The sequence below is a fragment of the Manacus candei genome, unplaced genomic scaffold (assembly GCF_025592945.1).
Source record: "Manacus candei isolate 608988 ecotype Guabito, Panama unplaced genomic scaffold, ASM2559294v1 h1tg000035l, whole genome shotgun sequence".
Taxonomy (NCBI): Eukaryota; Metazoa; Chordata; class Aves; order Passeriformes; family Pipridae; genus Manacus; species Manacus candei.
Genome location: NW_026138083.1, coordinates 7,289,935 through 7,307,398, shown reverse-complemented (window position 1 = coordinate 7,307,398; position 17,464 = coordinate 7,289,935). Strand labels below are relative to the sequence as shown.

The 17,464-nt window shown below is 40.2% G+C and overlaps 1 protein-coding gene across 3 annotated transcripts in view; it reads right to left on the bottom strand.

Moving 5' to 3' along the window:
* The window catches only part of MACROD2 (mono-ADP ribosylhydrolase 2), an 840,112-nt gene that overhangs the window by 44,202 nt on the left and 778,446 nt on the right, over positions 1-17,464 (bottom strand). The window contains exons 12-13 of one of the 3 annotated variants that reach the window (XM_051792687.1): positions 10,502-10,567; positions 7,025-7,093 (exon numbers count right to left, since the gene is read on the bottom strand). In XM_051792687.1, the coding sequence (XP_051648647.1) occupies positions 7,025-7,093; positions 10,502-10,567 (135 nt within the window). Of the gene's footprint in view, positions 1-6,910; positions 7,094-10,501; positions 10,568-17,464 lie in introns of all 3 variants that reach the window. The other 2 variants (XM_051792686.1, XM_051792688.1) reach the window with 2 other exon arrangements.

Below are 17,464 nucleotides of genomic sequence, written 5' to 3'. Positions count from 1 at the left end.
CATGTTTCTGAAAAGAACAGCCCATGGGCAGGAGTTACTGTCTGGCTGTAAGAGTCTGCTGTTCTTATTCCAGGAGTAGGAATCAGTCTTGATTGGTGTTACTACATAGATTTTGAGTTTCAAAATCCTTAAGGTCAAGACCTGCCAAAGGTTCCTTCTTTTCAAATGCAAATATTGCATCAAATATTCAAGCCAAAAGGTTCAAAGACAGATTTACTTTTAGGATTAACAAGAAGGAAATAAAGCAAAGGAGTAAACCCAGATTTGTCAGGAAAATCTGAGCCAAGCAAAAGTGAAAGTGTAAACCCAAATGCAGTGGTCAATAAAAATACTGACGATACACTGTTTCCTATATGCAAGTTTTCAGTAGGGTAGTGGTATTTCTCAGACTCAGCTGGTCCTCTCTGCTCCTTTGGAGCCTTATGCAATGAGGCATAAGCCCAGTATTACAGTCCTAAATGATTCCAGGGTTGGCAAGAGCTCTGGCCATCCCTAATGCCTTTGTTCATCTCTAATTCACTAGGGAGCTAACTCCTGATATTTTTAAATGGCATAAAGCAGTGTTAGCCTTCTCCATACCAGCTACTTATCTGTGAAGTCATACCAGAGAATCCAAGCCAGGATATTATCTCACAGCACAGTTTTTTATCTCACAGCTTATTTTTTTGATAATACACGTGCCAGGCACTACTTACCTCAGGTAACTACAAATTGGGACTGTAAAGGTTAACGCTACTCTAGGCAGGACTGAAAAAAATCAGTGTTTTGGATACCACAGTGGAGTACATTTTCTAATGCCATCACTGATCAGACATGAATGAACCAAACATGACATTTAATGACATAAATGAGCCAAACATAGGCCACTTTTATCTACTGCACAGTGTGAGCATCCCTTAGTCCCCTCAAAATCCTTCCTTGCTGACTGCAGTGGCAGTGTCCATGTCAGGAGTGCTCATCTCTGCACCCTCTGTTGTATTGAAACCAGTGTCTCATGGGACTGTGTGCTTGAATCCTCCTGGGAATTAGCCCCAACGTTTAACAGCCCCTGAACAAAATATTTAGACTTTAAATAAACTGATCAGAATACTCCCCAAGTATATCATTGCTCCAATATATCAGCTGTATGTTGAATTTGTCTCCAAGAAATGCATGTAGCTTGAACAAATGATCAATCCTACCCTTCCTGCCAATAATCAGACACTATTTTGTCTAAATCCTTCATAAATCCCCATGCTTTTCCATGCCATTCACAATTTTTTTTGACTGTATAAGGCAATGCTGCTCAAACAAAAGTTTGCAAATGCTAAGGAAGAGGGGAAATGGTAAGAACTGAATGTTAAGTGTTTTTAATGATCTTTTAAAATTCACTTCCTCAGCTACACTCTGTATGGCTTATTTACTGAATCGTTTCTAATGTGCAACACACCTGGGTCCTGCACACAGCATAGATAAATCACTGTGTTTTAGGGAGCTGTAAGAAGATTAAAGAGAGAAAAAGCTGGTCATTAGGAAAGAAACAGGTTCAGTGCATTTTATTTTTTTAAGCATGATACTGTGAAAAATGACTGGAATATTTCCAGAGTGAAAGAAATCAAGCAGGTGTCTAAAATTACAGGTAATGGTGTGCACGGAGGCTGCCACATGATTAGGGTATTCTTTTGCCTCATAAATTGAAGAAAATGTGTTAAGATGAAGTACTATAAAATGGTGATTTATGAGAAGTTGGGGAGAGATTCTTGAGCTTTGACTTTAAAATGTTATTTTTATATCCACTAAGATTTCATTTTAATCTGTCTTTATGACAGATTAGATTTATTGGAGCCCAAGTTTATATGGATTGGTAAAACAAACCTTTTTAGGTGCAACAACCTGTAGATATATTTTTGCTAGTTTTCAGGTAATAGACCAGGCAGTTCCTCTCTGCAGGTGGGGTCCACTGAGTACTTCTCCTACCCATTTGTGCTTCGAGCTGACAGAAGGGCATCTCCTCTAGCCTTGCTTGCTGTCCACCTGAGAAATTCCAGGTGCAGCTGGTATAACAACCGAGGGCATCCTGCTGCTGCCATAAGGGGCAGGACCTGTTGTACAGGGCTCTGGGAAAGGAAAAAGCTGAGAAAAACCTGATTGCCTTGGTTACAGCCTTGGTACAGGAGAAGGTGCTGAAGGGTTGGAGGGGGGAGATGGACGGAGCAGGATCTCTCATTGGACTGACAGGAGTGCAGCTGGATGGCTCCAGGTCAGCTAATATTTAAAAATAAGTAGGATTTAAATAAACCAGCTAAGTAGATTAGTGTTCGCTGTTGCAGCTGCCTGTACTGGTGAAGGGTAGAGCAGAAATACCTCTTGAGTAGTTCAGGGGCCAGACCCCATCTGGATGTGCAACTCAGGTCACATTAAATGTGGAAAAGAGAATAACTCCCATTATATTCAGCTTGAAGTGACCCTTTTGGAGGGTGTTAAGTTGTTGGTTGGCTGGTGGTGGTTATGTCTCTGGTTAAAAACCCCCAAGCCCCACAAATTGGCTTGTGTTAGCCAGTTTGCTTTCATAAGAACCCTTCTAACCAAGGGACAGAAAAATGTTATCACCGTAGCAGGCATGCAGAGCCACAGCTATGGCTGGGGGTGTTGAAAATCTTCCATTAAAAAAGGTTTCTCTTTCAGTTACCTATTATTGAAATTTTTCAGGCTGAAATTTTCCAGGTCTAATCATAGCCCAAGGGTGAAGTAAAAACATTTCATCGGTAGCTGCTGAGCGCTCAGCACTTCTGAAAATCAGGTCATTCATTGAGATGTCTTAATATATACTTAAGAGCTGATTTTAAACACCTCTTTCTGAACATATTGGCCTTTCAGTCAATCTTTTTCACCCACTCATCAATGACTAATTTACATTGATTTGCACAGCTCCCCTGCATTTGAAAAGCTCTATCTTTTAGTTTGTCCCTTCTCAATCATTTATGTCTTAGGACATCAAGATTTTTTCCATAGCAAGAGCTACCTCAGGCCAAACAGCAATTTATACCCATTATGCTTTACAGGAAGATTTACAGGCTTCTGGGTTGCCCAAAGTAAGTTTTTAGGGCTAACCCCTAGCCAATGTACATACTTAATTCTGTTCCTGACAACACAAGCCCTCCAGCTGACTGAATCTGACTCCATTTCAGAGAATGTAGAAAAACAGTGACTTGCTTTAAATGGCATTCCCACAGGAGCCCAGACTTTGGTGAACACCTGGAAATAATTAATCGCTACTTTATTTTTAAAATTAATTAGCATATGATTTAATTTAGTTGACCTTCAAATGAAAATTCAGTTCTTATTAAGTGCTAATGAATTAAAATCAGCGTATTGTGCACAGAAACTTTGCTGTGATTGCATAATGGGGAGTTATGCCTCACCTGTACTAAATCCAGTTCTTTTTTACATTTGCCTGACAGAAAGTTCTATCATTAAATCAGGTTAAATGGTAATTGGTAAAGGAGGTAACTGAGATGAAAATGCAAATCACTCTCTCACACGCACGCATGCATGTGCATGCACACATGCTCTATTTAGCAAAAATTAATCACAGGTTCAAACCAATCTATATATACTATATGGCCCATTTTAAATGAGTTTGTTGCCCCAGCACAATCTTGTACAGACAGGCATAGCAGACTGAGTGCAGCCTGCCTGATACGTGCTTTATCTGCTGCATAAACATTAATGACTTTAATCACTTTGCTCTGCCCTTACACTTCATAAAGAGAAGCATCTCTCACTTGAAACACGCCATGGATAAAGGATCTACTTCCATATGCACAGTAATGAAGTACCGCAAAGGTGTTGCCTGGAGATGTCAGCTTCTCCCCCCCCAACCCTGCCGAGAGATGGTACTTAAGCATGCAAGTTTACAAGGGTAAAATTGTAACAGTTCTCTGCAGACAGTGGAGAGAGAAACTTGGCACAGACTGGAATGAGAGGATACCTCTACAGCACAACATCAAACATCTCGATATTCTTAGAATATGACTGTCCTTCTTTCTTTTTTCTTTTTTTTTTTTTTCTGTGGACAGATAAGCACTCAAAAAATTCGTTTTGCTCAAAGGCCATGTGCAAACTGGGCCTTTGTGGACATTTTTTTTTCCTGGACAGTGTCTCTTCTACTGTAACAGAAGAGATATACTTTTACATTAGTGTGAGATTTGCAGTCTCACAGGAGGTTTTAATTTGAATCTGAGCCCCTCAAAATGTGATCCCTGCACTGTCCCACACTTATCATGAAAACCGCTTTCATCTTCCCATCCTTCCCCTTTCCTTCATAAAGAAAATTATAAAGATGACTCATGCATGACAAAAATACTAGATCTTCATGGTAGCAGAGATGCACGTGCTGTGTTTTGAATATCACCACATTTTAAAGCAATAAATAACTACGTCAATGGGTTTGCTATATTCTAATCCCAAAAATATGAAGAAAAAAAAACCCAGAAAAAAACCTAGTAAACTCTAATGGAACTCAAAATACTTGTTTTGGTGCACTCACCAGAGCTGACATTTGAAAGACTGTTATACTTCCATAGCAGGCATGGAAACCTCCTATTCTGAGCGGTTTAAACTATGCATTTTGGGAATATGCAGCCTAGACTTATTTGCCACAAATCTCCTTTCACAGTAATTAGGTGGAAGGACTGGGAAAATATAATTTCTCTAAATGCTGTACATCCAGTTCACTTAGTTGAAGATGAACAGAAATCAGTATGTTCCAGAACCTGGTAGGTTTTAGCTATGTTAACTCAGTGGGCAAACAATTTAAAGGCTGAAATTTATTTTAGGAGCAGCAGGTGTTTTCAGAAATGCCAGGATTTTGTAAAACTGCCATTTCCCAAGTGGTAGCAAGTTTTTTGTAACACTAGTATTCATTTCAAAATAACTCAAAATCTAAAATCACAGAATCATCAAAGAATCACTGAATGGTTTGGGTTGGAAGGGATCTTGAAGATCATCTCATTGCAACTCCCCAACAGGGACACCTTCCACGAGACCAGGTTTCTCAAAGCCCCATCCAGCCTGGCTTTGAACACTTCCAGGGATGGGGCATCCGCAGCTTCTCTCGGCAACCTCTTCTAGTGCCTCTCCACTCTCACAATAAAAATCCGCAAAATTGAAAATCCTCTGATGGAAATAAGGATTAAAACCATGGCCTGGTGCATGCGGTGGCCTCATTGTTCAAAATTCTTGGTTCCATTAGAAAAACTAGCAAGCAAATCCCAAAACATGGTCTTCTCTTTTCTTTTTTTTCCTACTTGTATAGCTTTACAAACAAAATATACAGAGGAGAGTCTGTCTTGCTCCTTTTTCTATATCAGATGCTTTCCATCTCAGTTATGAGGAGAGGTAGGACATCAAAGACTTAATACACTTTGGATCTCTCAGGGTGCTATCTCTCCATCGACCTCTCAAGAGAAGAGGAGAAAACACTACATATATTCTTAATGTATCATAGGAAAAGTGAGACCTATAGCACCAATAAGACTTCTTTCCTGAGAAGAGATTATAAATACAGTGGGGCAAAAATCTGGAGTGGTTACACATTGAGATGGCCACTGAAAAGCTTATCAGAAGACTGTTGTCTTTGTAGTCAGGAACATGCACTCAAAACAATACCAAGTTGTTGGGGTCTTCAGTACAACTGCAGACAGCAAAGGAAAATGCAAACCTAAGGCCTCACTGTGAGCCTCACACTGTGAAACATACCGTAAACCCAGCTGATTGGGACTCGTACAGATACAGGATACATAAACAAGGCCAAATGTCATCAAGACGAGAAATTAATGACAGGCAACCAGCAGCCATGCTGGGACTGAATCCATCACTATTTCTGCCGTCTTCTAGCCTTGCCACAACTTCAATCTGTGAAGCAGCAAAAAGAAGTGCTCCAGCAAGGGTTTGTGGCTTCTTTTTTTTTCCATGCAGGATCAATCAATCAGTTAAAAGAGCCCTTAAATCAACCTGGACAAGGCTTTGAACTCATAATCAGGTAAGTATGTGGGCTCTCCAGCACGTGGCTTTGGAACAAAAGGGCAGGATCTCACACCCTGTCACACTTATCTAGAAAAATGAGAAGAGAGTCAAGCAGTGATGCTGAATTAAACATTAAATCTTTTAAAATAAATAAGTTAATGGATGTTAATAATTATGTTATCACAGTGAAATGCATTAAAATTTTCTATTAGTCTTTCTTGAAGGCTGTATCATAGATAGCGTAACTCCTGTTTTGAATTACCAGTAGCGAACATTTTATATATCAGCCAGGATTTTTCCTGATGTACCCCCAAAAAAATGCCAAAAATTGTAGACTGGTACAGCAATTAATAGTGTGATTATCACAGAGTATCAAAAACAGTACAGCTGTGCCCTGGTTCCTATCTGTAAACCAACAACTCCACAGGAAAAATCTCAGCTTGAAACATTTAAATTAGATCATCTCTCTTGTTTCCTAAACTCCCTGTCATTTGGCCCTGTGACACTTTTAAATATTTATCACAAACTAAATGATCTGAGTGCCCAGCACAGTCTGCACAAGATAAACAGTACTTTCTCCCTCTCCATTATGACTTCATCTCCTCCTGTCTCCTCCTGATGTGTTTATAGCTATTGTGTTTTTCTTTTCCTGCATCAGGAGAGCACTGAACAGGGAGCTGATTTTGCTGAGATAGTCATGCACACTTAACTTTACGCCTGTGAGTCATCTCAGTGAGCCCAGGCTTTAAGCTTATTTTGGAAATGTCATGTATGATATTTTAGCATTAACTCCATAACAAGGGGACTCCTTTAGGAATTCACAGTGTCACTCCTAACCGGCACAACAGCTGGTGTCAAGTACTTCATTACAAACACTTTTGTAAATGTAAATCCAAGCATTTACCTATTTCTGTGTTGTTCAACTGTGATTTGGGCAATTTCCACACAAAGGAAAATAAGGCTTCATGAAACGTCCACTTGGGACTGGGTATTTCAAAACACAATTTCCAATCTGTACCTTTATCCTCACTCAGCTCTGTGTCTTCTGATGGTGATAGGCTGGCTGCAGCTGAAGGTTTTGTCTCATCTATAGCAACAAAGGAAATGAAAGAGAAGTTATTCATTAGATAGCAACCTGATGGACCACTTTACTGAAAAAAAGTGCTACGCCTTACTGAGGCAAGATATTAGACTTGAATTTCATTTACTGGGCTTCCATCCATTCACTGGCCATTACTGATCTGATTGTCTTTCCTAAACAAGAGGTAAACTTACATTCCAATACTGCCAGATCAAGTCTATATTTCAATTCCTCACAATACAGCGAGAGAAATAGCTATTGGTTTCATGGGTAGGCTGGTGTTGCTATTTGCTCTGAAATTCCTTTTTTCATTTAATCCATCTATTTTGAGAAAAAACAATTATGCCATTCCTAACTTTAATCATGTCCATGAATCCCATTGAAATCCAAATGATTAAATGCAAATGCTTTCCTGAAAATAGAAGCTTTCATGAATCAGGACTGAAAATTTAGCAAGTCCCTAAAAACATGTGGCTTGGAGTTTTTTAATGGCAGAGCAGGCAGGTAAAACTACTTCAGCTAATAGATACACGCGATACCTGAATTCAAAAGAATTTTTAAACTTTCGCTGTTGCTTTTTCTGCGTAATTTTTATAGTTCTAAAACCTTTATAAGCTTTTGTTTTCATTTCTAGGCTTTCATTTCTTTCAAAAGACTTGTCTCTGATGATTCTGACAAATTTTTTTTCCTAATATAGCCATCGAGTATATTTAACTACCTTGAAACAAGAGCTCAGAACCACCTGCCATGTTGTTTCTCCATGTGTTAAGTGTGAAGTTCATTGATGATAGACTGGAGGCCAGACTTTAAAAAAACCCCACACATAATAGCTGAAAATTTTCAGTCTTCTCAGACTATTACTGCTTTTTCACTAACATAGGTTTCTATATAATGTATATTTTTCTCTATAATATCACTATATTTTTCACTATAATAAGAATATATAAATATTCGTGTAATGGACTGGGTAAGAATACAGTGTCAATTTTTTTGTCCTATATTTTCTTTCACAGTATCAAGGATATGATTTGTCCCACTCAGATGAAAGTTATGCTTTTTGGTTTAGAAAATACAAATAAGAACTTTAACATTTAATGGCATTGCTCATAACAGCGATTGCTTGTAGTGTTTAGAAATGTTTTAGGCATACAACCGAGGACACTGGAAAACCAGGTAACCTTCCAGTGCCAAGAGAGGGCACAGAAGAGAGAGCAGCAACCTCAAAGTTCCTGGTGATGCTTTGTCTCTGCAATGCATAGACTGGAAAGCAGCAGCAACTCATTAGGTAGATGTAACTAACTTGAGATAATTGTGCCCCTCTGTTCCTGTCACTATGTCAACCAGGAGGGATAATTGTTAAGCCAAATAATTTTTTTCCCTGTAACACCGTGTGTCTGTGGCCGAAGAGGTGATTAATGGGCTGTGCGTGGGCACAATGCTGTCTTTAGGCTTATACCTAAACCGCGTTCCTAAAGAATGACGTTTTCTGGATCCTAGACTTTAAATGTCTGGATCTTTTCTCTGACGCTCTCCCTGAGAGTAACAAAACATGACTACCAATGTAAGATAGCACAAGAATGTACCCCATGGTTCTGATAAACCAGCTCTGACAGCTCGTATTGCTACAAGTCGTAATGACGGTTTTGGGAAAAACACAATGCATTTAAGACATCTACAGTAGCGAAGTAATAATTCTGAGAGGTAAATATTCCTTCATTTTCTTGGGATAAAAGAAATGCATTTAATTCAAACTGTTTTGTGAACCAAAATAGCAGGGAAATATACACCCCATCAGAGTGACTATCACTGACAAGCACAGGGGGCTGTATTGGGCATCTGTAGATGCTATAACTGGGTTTAACAGAAACCTCTGCAGCTGCAGCCAGGAGCTCTGGGTAGTAGTAGTTCTTAGGTGAGCTGGTAGCCAAGCAGTACATGGTATGGTTAAAAGCTCAATATTGCTTGGAAAAAGATATGCCCCAGCCTAGTCAGAGATTCAAAACAGAGTCTCGATTCCGACAGAACAACTCATTCTTCTCCCTGGTCCCCTTTGCCTGTTTAAAATATGACTAGCACAAAAGTGAAAAACCCAGGAAAGGAAATGTGGTTGCCCTCCAGCATTCACGAAACACCACTGCATGCTTATCTTGGGGAGGATAAATTTTGCTGAAGTCCATGGCAATCTAGTTTATTCTTTAATACTGTGTGCCAAGGGCTTCATCTCCCACTGCCTGCCCCACGTGAGGACATACAGAAGAGGTGATAAAGAGGACATAAAACACAGAAGGACTTGAAGCACGTGTGGACAGCCTCAGATGTTAGCACTCAGCTGCAGAAGAGTGACCTGTGGAGGGCAGGCAGTAAAAAGCTGCAGTTCCACGTACACAGTGCCCAATGCACAGGACAAAAAGGAGGACCCTTGTTACCACAATGAAGGAAGCAGACCAGATAAGTCAGGAATCTAGGCCTTCTAAATTTATCTGCTGTGTTTGCTGACTGGCCTTCTTCAGCTCAATTTCTCCACATACTGAAAACAATCTGATTAAAACAATCTGATTAAAAAGAAGTTTCAAAGCAAACCATTTAATTCCCCCTGGATTAAGTATGTTTAGGCAACATTATGCATTACAATGAGAAAAAAACCAACCATATGAGAAAAGCATTGTGTTACATGTAATATTTCACTAAAAGAAATACTTAAGAATTAAGGGAATATATAGACATTTTCATTTCCACTTTGGCTCTTTTGGTAACTGATTAATTCTAGCTGTCTCTTGCACTGAACAGAGGTGGGCAGGATGAAAAAACCAACCATAAACAGAAAAGAAAAATAGAAAACCTATTGTGAGCACAGAGTGACACTGTATTTCAACATACTGAGCTCACTATTATTTATAAGCATGTCACCTGCAAAACCCCCTGCTTGTGAACTCTGACATTCACTCACAGCATAATCAATATCTTTCTGTATGGATTTAAATTTTCAAAACTGCTGAGACTTGTGCAGATATTTTTTAAAAACTTGAAAATACCTTCTAAAATCTTCCAAAGTTGAGTTTTCATCAAAAGGAGCCTCCTGCCTGCTTCCTTCTTCTCCAAATTTCCTATTCCCCCATTTCTATTCTATGCAGAGGGGAAAAAATTATTTCTTGCTAGTGAGAAAATTAGCTAGAGGGAGTTCACCTTAAAGGGAGAATGTAGAGCTAGTAAGCTGGAGAGGGAAGTCTGCATTCCTGCACTGCAACACATCCATTCATAATGAATGAAGTTTCGGTCTCTGATGGGAGAATTGCTCAAGATCTGAGCTAATCTGGTGAAAGTGTCCAAACATTCCCCTTCAATAGCACTCACTGAGTTTATTGTTCACCAAGTGGATAAAGCCTAAGATAGGCCTTTAAGGAGCTGGGCACAAACCTGCTTCTTGGCTCTGCGCCTCAGTTTCATCAGTGTTTTGCTTCTCCGCAGTGCCATCACCACCTATTGAGAAAAACACATAAAAATTATTTATGATACATCTTTTTATTGGTAACAGTAGCAGCAATATTAATTGTATCCAATTCAGCACAAACTGTTAATTTACAGCAAGGCTCTGTGATAAAAGAGGAGAGATGTAACGGTAAACTGAAAACACCTGCCAACAGGACCAGTTCCATTTAAACCAGGCATGTTTTCATATCTTAGGATGAGGATTATAGATTTTATCTCAATAGGCTCACTGAAAATAATGATACCAAATAAAGGGATGCTTCCCTAAACATTCTCTGCAATAAATGAAATTGTTACTTGAACTTCATCTATGTATTTTATAAAGAGTTTTTTCCTAGGATTATTTTCCTCCAGTAACATTTCCCCAGGATCCTTGAAGTGGCTGTGTTTCTGACTTGCAAAACTCCCTTGAATGCCTATGGAAGGTAAGAATCACCTGAACTGAATTTTAAAGCAAAAGCCACAATGCCACTTAACATAAAGTATAAAAATGCATCACAAACAACTGTAAAGAAGAGAGCAAATCAAACCAAAGTAAGATTGCTAGGACAGAATGCATTTTTCCCCTTTTTACATTCACATTCATTCCCAATTTTCTTTCCTACTTTGCATTCATTATCCATTTTCTACCCTTTTAGAAGGCAGGTAGCAAACAGTGAATTACCACCAAGAACAGTAATACCCTGGGCAATGTCTATGGCTCTCTTAACCTTTGCTTGCCCTGGTGAGAAATATATTAGGAATTCTGTATTTTCAACGATGGAGAAGGCTCTTTTAGCTTCATAATAATATGAGAGGCTGCAGTGCAGCATGCGGGATCAGATGCGATGGCCACGCTCCCTCCTTTCCAGCACCACGAGAACAGCTGAGTACCAGCCTTAATGAGGCATTTGAAAAACTGACTGCTGAGCATATACACTGGGAGAAAGGAAATTCATTCCCAGGCCTGGAAATAGCTTGATAATGATACACATATTTTTTTTCTGTGATCTTTGGTGGCTCCCGGGTTTTTGTGATTAGAGCTTCTCTAAAGTGACACTGCTAAAGTTCCTCAACTCACTTTTACTTAGCACATGGAACCTGGTGAAGGGAACAGCAGTGGTCCAAATGCGATTAGGTGGATGGAAGGAAAACAGAGGGAGCAGACAGCACAGACAGGCAGATGTACATCTGGTGGCACGCCACATCCAGCTCCTATTTAAAGGCTGAGCTATGATGCTTTCCCTCTTTCCAGCAGGCAATTCATCCTGCTATCCAGCAGATGGGACTAGTGGAGAAGTATTTCCAAGGCTGACCCTGCACAGAGCTGCTCCCAGGAGGAGAGGAGATGGAGCAGGAGTTTGACACCCCTCGCCTGAGATGGGGGAGGTGGGCAGGGTGCAGCTGATGGCCATCAGCGGGGACTCAGGCCTCCTGCCCCTCTGGTAACTCTTTGTCCTGATTCAAACCAGCCTTAATGGGTGACTTGCTAGAGTGATTTCTTAGCATATTAGTGAGCTCTAACCTGTTAAAAATCGCATTACATGGATGACCAAAATGGCTTGATAAAACCTGCTGGGTTTTTCCTTCCCCCGCTTGTAATCAAAAAGTATTACTTTCAAAAGCAGTGTTCTGCCTGTCCAGACACACTAGGAGGACCACATGCAAAATAGAAATCTAGCTGTACTAGAAGATAAACTTTTTTCTCCCCCTCCCTTTTTCTCTTAAAACACAGGCTTGGCACTCAGCAAGCTATGCAGCCATCAGTTCATAAATAAGAAAAAAAACCCTTTTCATCACCAGGATGTGTTTCAAAGGGATAAAGTCACCTACTTCAGGAGCTACAGAAAGAAAAAGTATGTTCAAGACAATCCTATAAAACAACAGTGCAGCAGCGCTGGAAAAATCTTTACCAGTAGGTCAGACCCAAGGAGGTTATTGCATCACTATGAAATGAGCAGTGCCAAAGCATAAAGGATTTAATTATGGTCAAGTGCAACATGTTTCACTCTGTGCAGAAAGACTTTACATTCAGAAAAAGCAGGTCAGACATAAATGGTAACTACTGATATATCACTGAAAAACATTTCAGCCATTACCTTACTGCATTCACAATGCAAAGCTCCATTTCCAGATGATACTTGTTTCTACATCCATTATAACAAGTATGACTATAGCCATGAGTTATTTGACTAAAACCAGGTATTTCAAGAGTTCATTTATGTTTATTGCAAAGGGACTATATCTCTTGTTTAAATCACTTACTCAGAGCAAACTTTAACTACGAGAGAAAGTTTAAGTGATCATCTGGTTCAGCAGACTATCTGTTTTTCCAATCCTAAATCTATTATTTCACTGGACATTCACTGTTTAAAGGTGGTCTAATAGAACAAAAATTACAGGATTCTCAACATGTTTTCCGTCTAACACTTTATTTTAGTCCCTTTAGAGAGAAAAATGTAAAAGACTTTAAGCAGGAACTTCACCTCTTGTACTCTGACCCACCGACTGACTGGATCGTGACATGAAAATTCATCTCCATCAGCATACTGAAAGTACGTGCTGTGCCTATCAAGTGACTTTGACAGAAATACAGAGAAGGGAATGCTAAAAAATGAAGAGTGGACAAGTGATGCTCAAGTAAATGACTTGCAGAAGGAAGGGTTAAACTCTGCTTGGCCTGGAAAATCTCTTTATCTCAGGAGAAAGGGAGAAAGCAGAGCACGAATACACCAATAAGAAAGCAAACTATAGGGTGGGGAAGTGACTAATCCCAAAGCCTCTGACAAACAGTTTTTTCCATTTTTAAAAAACTCTTCTAATGAGTGTCTTCTACTGATGAAGAGTCTTTCTGTAATTATTGCTCTCCATTGGAGCTGGGTGCAGAGCAAATGGAAAGGCTTTAAGAAGCACATGCTTAAGGCAAAGAGATGGAAATATATTTTACAAGAGTAGCAAGCCAATTTTTCCACCATATTTTTACTCACTCCTGGCTCTCCTTTTCTCTAGGCAGAAAAGCCAGAGCCAGTGCATTTCCCTTGAGTCTTCCCCATGACATTATTTATAATAAAAATGTCTTTTCCACTGGATGGCTTCTGCAGTATCTGCCATCATTTTCTTTCTACTACTGCAGCAATTGGTGATTGCATTTCCTTTAGGTGAAATCTGTCCTCACAATATCTGCTTTTCTATTATACTGGTAATTGAACAGCAATCTGTCATTCACTCCAAAGGAGATACAGGAAGTGGCAAACAACATGTCGCGTCATTTTAGGCCACCAACTGTAAATGATTTTGAGCCACATCACAAAAAAACCGGGAACATCTGTTTCTTTTCCCTTGGCATGACAGTCAGTTGAAAAAAAAAGCAGGAGATTGAGAATTACAGTAGCACCGCACAAACAAAATCAGACACTCAAATATATCTACTCCTGACCATACATTTTGCTTTCTCTTGCCAAGTTGACTATTGCCTGTTAGGTTCTTCCTCTCTCCGCTGGGTATTTTCTTTGAGATCATCAAGAAAATCCATGCCCCTCCCCCAACTGATATATTTGGTAGAAAAGAGCCTAAAATGGATCAATCAGCACGCTCAGCAAGCTGGCAAAGCGAGTAGCATTTCTAACTCAGCCTGAAAAGTGGATACTCCGAGAGTGCCTGCCCGCTTTCTGTAACGAAGAGGCATTTAGCATGCACAGTGAGGTGCCAGATGCAGTAGCAGCCCCCAAATGAAGCAGATAATATGATAAATAATAAGCCAGCAGTCAGATGGGAGAGGGCTGGGACAAGATCCCCATGAAAGGACAGGGGACAAACTCTCAGAGCAGGTATTCTTCCATTTTCTCTCCAACAGCCTGGAGGCATGTGGCTTTTTACATCTTCCACTGTTCTTGTGACAAACATGGGAAGTCAAAAATATTAATAGCCTGCTGGCCTCTTGGCTCTTCCCATTTCGGAGCTGAGTAAGTGCTGGGTTTGCTCATACATCTACTCCTCCTCAGCAGCACCTTTCTTCACAAGCAACTGGCGACACGCTTAGAGCCAAGGCTAAAGTCAGTGTCTCAAAAACTGGTGCAAAAAGACATTTTTTTGGAAGAAAACAGAATTGTAGATAACGTATTTTTCATTTAAAAGAAGAAATTCTGCAAAATCTGTACAAACCAGTCTATTTTTACCCCTCCAGCACAGAATCATAGAATATCCTGATTTGGAAGGGATCCACAAGGATAATTGAGTCTAATTCCTGAACATAAATGTTATTAATAATAAAACTGTTTTCACTCCTGAGAAAGCTGTACTTATATCATCCATAGGGTGTCACCAATCAGAGTAAGGTTTCTTCAAATGTCCTCCTCCTTCCCAGAGTAGAAATAAAAGTGACAGAGGGCCACCACCTCAGGTTCACATCTTTATCTGTGCAGGCACCGCATCCTGGAACACTAGATTTGATCCTGCTACATCCCTGCATCGCTCTGCCATACAAGTCTGGGAGCATCCTCTGGTTCTCTGGGTGGCCAGCAACCGTGGCATCTCTCTATTGGTTTGGCCTGTGCTTCTTTTTTCTATGACAAATGCAAACACAAACCAAGATCTGTCAAACAAAGGTGCCAGTTTTGATTTATCTTTTTTACAGCACAAAAATATTGCCATGGTAATCATACTAATGACATGAAGTTCCTTCTTGTACAAGAGGGAAACTAATTAATGAGAAAATTAAAAATATAGGCCTTGATCTTACAGCTGTTACATTCTGCACACAAGTAGATAGGCTGGCATCAGTGAAACTCCTAAAATGTGAGTAGAAAGCACACGTGTATCCATATAGAAACTCAAGATTATATAGCCTGCAACCATTTTCAAACTGTTCCAGTGGCAAAATGATATCAGACATAAACCAAGAAGCACATACACACAAAGGCCATTATTGCAGAACTACAAACACATTAAAATGAATCATTAGGGTGGTGGCCTGAGGTTACCGAACACTTTCAGTTTGCATTTTAATTTCTTTTAATTAAATTATGATTTAGGTCAGTTTTAATCACTACTTGTATATAACCCCTCTGGGGTAAATTTTAAGAAGGGTTAGTAACGAGTTATCTGCGGTAATTGTTTAATGGAGTTATGAGACTTCTTCCCTCTCTGCTGCTTCAACAATTCACCTCATTGCAGACACAGCCCTGTGAGTGCACCCAGCCCAGCAAAGCTGTCAGCCCAATAAATAACAGGGTTCCATTTCCATGCAGCATTTTGCCCAGGAGCGTGGGAAAAGAATGACAAAACTGTAGCTTGAGTGGATTATCTCAGAAGTTAAAAATAGCACTATTGTATTTCACCTATTTACTGTCCTGAGAAACACAGGAGTGTCAGCTAAAGCCCCACTGAAGTCACCAGGCGTGTTCCCCTTGCCTCTCTCCTCCGTGGGTCACACACTAGGCAAGTAACTTGGCTTTGCTATGCCTCTCCTGGCTAAAGAACAGGGGAGAACAGCTACAGCACAAATGAGGTGCTTGGAAGACAGGAGCACTCTGAATTGCCCCAACTCACTTCATACCTAGACTGGTGGGAATGCTGTGTTTGGCTTTTCACTGGGTGCAATTCTCCATCGACTCGGGTTGTGCAGTACAGGTGCCAGGGAGGGGACATCAAACATTTCATTGCCAAGGATGCTGAGCACTGCTATTTCTGTGACTGTTTAAAACATTATGAAGGCAGACATCTCCTGGAAGCTCAAGCTGACCAACATAACCAGAATATGGATGGACATCACACCCTAGATGTCACAGCCCATGCAGAGGACAAAGATAGAACTGGCATTTTGATGGAAAAAAATACACACACTGCTGCAAAGGTATTATCACTGTTATTACAGTGTATAAAAGGAGAGAGAAATCACTTATGTGAGTTGATGCATGCTCAAGAGCAGCATGGAGGAGCGCTGACTCCTGGCCCTACAGTTAGTCCTATCCAAGAGACAGAGAAAGAAAGGGACCTCATGCGTGAAGGTCACAATACAATCACAAATTTTGTCATTACTATATCAATTTACTCTTTTTTCTTTCCTGGTATGCCTAAGGACTGACTAACTGCACACCACAAAAGACAGCCACACAGCTTCTTTCTCAAGCTGTCAAAATAAAACATGAGACCTATTACAATTTTTCACAAATTGAGGAAACAGACAGAGAAGCCATAGAGGAGAATACACTCATTAAAAACAGCATAAAATGCAAACAAAACCATGGACTATTTTGCATCAGTGTTTCAGAATGAAGGGACCAGCCCTGTCGTCTCCTGCACTGGACTCGAACAATTGCGATGGTTCACTGTTATTCACATCATGCTTAGAAATGAGCAATGAATTCCTTGACAGATGAGGCCCCTGCAGGTACGCCGGTGCGTGTCACCATGTAGAACTCTCCTCTGACAACATTGCATTAGTCACTTTAGTAACTTAGTATTTTTCACCTTAGCTCATCTCAGGAGGAAGAAAATCTACTCCGGAGCATTCAGGGCAAAACCAGGAATTGCAACTGTTTGCCTGGTGTGGTTACACAGACGTACATTAGGTCACTAAAACAAACCCAAATGAGTAAATGGCCAACACAACAGGACTGTACATCACCTGTGGAGGCCAAAATGAGCTGTGTTTCCCAAGTCATCTTGTGTAGCCACTGCACGGCAATTTAATGGAACAGCAGAAACCACTTCAGTGATGAAAAGATTCTTCTAAGAAGTGTTTGCTCAAAGAGCAAATACAACTCAAAATACAGATAACATCCTGTTTTACCCCTGGCTAAGTGGAAGGTGATCACCCAATATTCTGAAAGCTGTAATCAGTCAAGACAGATGGTGGACTTCAAAACAGAAGTGAAAAGAGAAGCTATCAACCACAGTGGATGGGGGTTAATA